Genomic DNA, 4,420 nt, shown 5'->3' with positions numbered 1-4,420 from the left:
TCTTTATGCTTATTTTTAGAGATGAAACATAGCAGTCATCAGATAAAACCAGTGACTGATAGCAGAAAAAATAGAAAGATTTCTTGACTAAAGGAAAAATGTCTCATAATAAAGATTATCAGAAAATGAAATTGGCAGCTTTGTGAAAATCCCTGCTGAAGACATTTAATAAAGTGCTGGATCACCACTCATTCCTTTGTTGTCAAATTCGAGTACCCAGGAGAAGAATTGATCTTCCTGAGTGTATATTCTGTTCCAACTTGGATTTCATGGCTGTTACAGTAAAAATAACTTAAAAGTGTAGAGCCTACCTGATTTTGAAAATGGTGATTTAAATGAAACCTTGACAAGAAAGATGAGTTAAAAACAAACAAACAAGAAACAAGAAAAAACCCACTTTTTTGGACTGCACGTTTGGTGATAGAAGGGTCGGATGTTGGGCATGCAGTGAGAAGAAGGGGTTAGTTTGGATTAGACACCTATAGTGTTAGAAGCCTACTTACAGATATATAGCTATCAATCAGGGTTTCTAGACCTCATTACTCTTTGTTGCTGGGGACTACTCAATGCCTTGTAGGATTAGCTACTTTCCTGGTTTACTTGTTGCCAGTAATGCCAGTAACTTCTACCACTCTCCCAACTTGTGACAGTTGAAAATGTCTCCAGACATTATTCCATGTCTCCAAGAGGGCGAAAACAGCCATCATTGAGAACCACTGTTATGGATGGGCACTAGCTCCATTGTGTCTAGTTTTCTTGCCGTGTGAAAGAAATGAGCCCTAAAGTAGGGGCAGTAAAAAGGTAGGGTGCTCCTAAGAGGAACAGAGATCATTTTGTGGGGGATCCACTATATTTGTGTAGATGCTTGATCCTGAGACAAAAACCACATGTGATCTAACTTTGAAAACTTCAAGTTCCCAAGTCGACATCTTTCCTATGGCATGGGCCCAGTTAGTATTTGTGGAATTCAACTGAGTTACTCAATGGATGCCTAGAAAGCAAAGCAACCAACAAAATGTTTAAGTACATATTGTAATTTGAAAACTGAAACTGGAGATGAGGAAAACCACTGCAGAAAAAGCATCGATTCTTTGCATTTTAGTTAGAAGAGAGAGAGAGCAGGTAAATGGATTTGTGGTCCTGTTCTTTGGATTAAACACGGCGTTAGAACTTCAGGAATAGACTTTAGAAATACAAAGATACAGGAAAGCTAGGGAGCAATATTGATTAAGATGTCAAGGCACTAGGAGCCCTGACATGGTTTTCACCTCTCTGTACATCTAGGTTTGCTTCAAGAACCAGTCAACTTCAGAGTTTGTAAATATTCTCTTAAATGAAATTCATAGTGTTTCAGTGTAAGTTCTTCCAGTACGGTCATGTGAACAGCAGTGCAAAAGGAAGCCAAGAGCAGGAGCTTGCATGTTTACTTGATTCCAACAGGACCACACTACACGAAGAATGTTATTGGCAGCTGTGTATCCCATGGAGTACCAAGGAGAGAGGAAAATCTCAGGTCAAGGCAAGCTGCTCAGTTCTGCATGGCATCTCATTTCTGCTAAGTTCTGTATCTTTCTTATAATACCAATAACTAGGAGCAGGTGTCTGTGTGATCACTTCCCACTAATCTAACTCACCTGGATTATAAATGTCATTATAAATGTCTGAAGAACCCTGAAAAATGACATGGAATTCTAGTCTTAATCTGTATTATGGATGTGATAAATGTTTTAATCCTTTAGGGATAGGAACGCAAATTTGAAGTTTATTGAAAAATTTTTCCCCATGAATCCTTTGCTTATCTAAGTACTTTTAGCATACAAGATGGATATTCTGTATCCTTCAAGTAGAGAGAGAAATTGCTTGCTCATGGAATTTTTCAACTTCGGTAATGGATGGTAACATATATATAGATTTATACGTGAGTACACACTTATATACATAAGTAATAGGTCCAAGCACTAATTACACATATCCTCTTGCAGAATCACTATGGTCTTGTTAGGATTATAAAGATAAGATTTTTTTAAAATTAGAGAAAATAAAGAAAGATGCCATACACATCAGAGAATTTTGGAATGTCATAGAAATTTTATGGTTGAACTCTCTTTCCTGAATTCTGACCATGTTTTAAGCCTCAGTAAAAAAAAAAAATTCTGTGTGTCATGAATATCATTTGCTACAGTCATACCTCTCAGTAGTGGCTTCAATCTGGGTCTAGTCTTTGACTTCCATTGACCCATAAATTCCTCTTAAGTAAAATGTGGATTGAATCCCAGGTTTGCCTGGAATTTCTAATATGAAGGGTATAGTCTCTTTCCTCAAGAATATCATGCTTTTATTAGTAAGCAAGATAAAGTTTCAACAAAGCATGACAAGTTTATTACATTCATCTGCATATAGGGGCAAAGAAAAGGATCTACTTTGAAGCAGAATTTATAGTTTTGAATTTCAAGGATCAAAAAAGAAAGAAACTGAAGGAAAAGAAAAAATTGAAACAGATTTATTTTCTTTATGCCTTTTTTTAGGGATGAAACATAGCAGAGTGATGAGATGAGACAAGTGACTGATAGCAGAAGAAAAGAGAAAGATTTCTTAACTGAAGGAAAATTGCAATCTGCAGCAGCAATGGGGAAAGGCATCCTGAAGAAAGTGATTCCAGATCTGAGTTTTGATGTATAAATAGGAGGTTTTTTTAAGTTGGTAATTGAGGGGGATGAGAAAAATACTAACGGCAGAAAAAATGATATTCATTTTCCTCTTTTATACCTTGAAAAGATAAGAGTGATAGAGAAGATTATTGGGAAGAAAAAGGGTACCTTGTATTTAAAATACAAGGAATGTGAAGTCCAACATTTTTGTTCACAATGAACATTTTTGTAGAAGATTGAGACACTCCTATCTCCTGTGGCTATGGCTGTGGCTCTGGCTCTGGCTGTGGGTAATTGAGAATTTTAAAGGAGTAGCATGAAATGCATGTATGGAAAGGGGACATTTATCTTTATGCTACTTTATATCATAGAAGTGTTAGGTGTTTAAGGTGGGCTTTTGCTGTCAGCAACCTAAAATTATCCACTTTCCTTTAGCTTCTGAAGTAAATGTTCAAGGAATAGTAGTGAAAGGAGAAGAAAAATGATTTATAATTCTAGGAATCTACCCGTATTTCGTCATGCAAAACTTTGATGAAATCTGTGTTGGAGGAAAGAACTGAGTTTCTGGTTGAATGATTTTTTTTTTTTTTTTTTGCTTCCTTATCCAAATGAAGCTGGTTAGGTTTTAAAAGGCTCCTCAATGACAATTACTTTTATAGCTTAAGAAACGGGAGTAAAAGGAGGGCTTCTCTGCCTCACCAGGGTCTTGGTTTGCCCGGTATATGGAAGGAAAATGTAAGAAGCGCTTGCGGATAGCACACAGTGTGACTTTGAATGATCAGATGAGAATATGTTTCTTGGGATTTGAGGGAGGTTGGACAAGGGGTAGGCATGAAAGTGCAGGGTGAGTTGAAGAAAGAAGCCTGCCAAGAAGTTGTAATGACTCAGGCCAGGAGATAGGAGTGTCTCCTTCTCTGTGGGTAGAGGTAGACGTTTTAGGAGAAAAGAGAGAGAGAGAAACCCCAAAATTTTGTTATCATCCCTCTAAAACTTGTTAGTTAAGATATATATTTACTGATAGGGAGATTTTGAAAATTGATATCAGTTTTACATTCAGGCACATGATTTCATTGAGACAGTTCTTTGGCCGAGCGGATTAAAACGATCTTCCTCAAATGAAACCAGAGTCTCCAACATAATTGGCTCATTTTAAGCAAAACATTATTGATGGTCAACAGTGACTGGCACATGATAATTGTTTAAATATTTGTTGGCTAAGTCAGGGAATGAATAATATGCTTTAGCAATTACTGACAGTATATAAAGGTCTCAGGGAAGTAGAAGACATCCACACCTCAGAAGCATCTTCTTGAAACTCATTTGAATTCTCTCCTCTTGACAACATGTGTTGCAAGTACTACGGCAACTCCTGTGGCTCTGGCTGTGGCTATGGCTCCGGCTCTGGCTGTGGCTATGGCTCCGGCTATGGCTGTGGCTATGGCTGTAGCTATGGCTCCGGCTATGGCTGTGGCTATGGCTGTGGCTCTGGCTCTGGCTATGGCTGTGGCTATGGCTCTGGCTATGGCTGTGGCTATGGCTCTGGCTATGGCTGTGGCTATGGCTGTGGATTTGGCTCCCGTTATGGCTGTGGCTATGGAACTGGCTATGGCTGTGGGTATGGCTGTGGATTTGGCTCCCGTTATGGCTGTGGTTATGGAACTGGCTATGGCTGTGGATACGGCTCCTGCTCTAGCGGTGGATACGGATCTGGCTCTGGCTACTGTGGCTACCGGCCATTTTACTTTAGAAGATGCTATTCTTCTTGCTGCTAA

General features: G+C 38.7%; 1 protein-coding gene across 1 annotated transcript; it reads left to right on the top strand.

Moving 5' to 3' along the window:
• The first annotated feature begins 3,991 nt into the window (after positions 1-3,991).
• On the top strand, positions 3,992-4,420 carry LOC135276375 (keratin-associated protein 6-2-like). Its single transcript, XM_064379998.1, has one exon. The coding sequence runs from the start codon at positions 3,992-3,994 to the stop codon at positions 4,418-4,420; it is 429 nt and encodes a 142-aa protein (XP_064236068.1).

The sequence above is a fragment of the Aotus nancymaae genome, unplaced genomic scaffold (assembly GCF_030222135.1).
Source record: "Aotus nancymaae isolate 86718 unplaced genomic scaffold, 86718_ANA_hifiasm-v0.15.2.pri h1tg000022l_1, whole genome shotgun sequence".
Classification (NCBI taxonomy): Eukaryota; Metazoa; Chordata; class Mammalia; order Primates; family Aotidae; genus Aotus; species Aotus nancymaae.
Note: the sequence above shows the minus strand (reverse complement) of the source record. Positions and strands in the feature narration are given on the sequence as shown.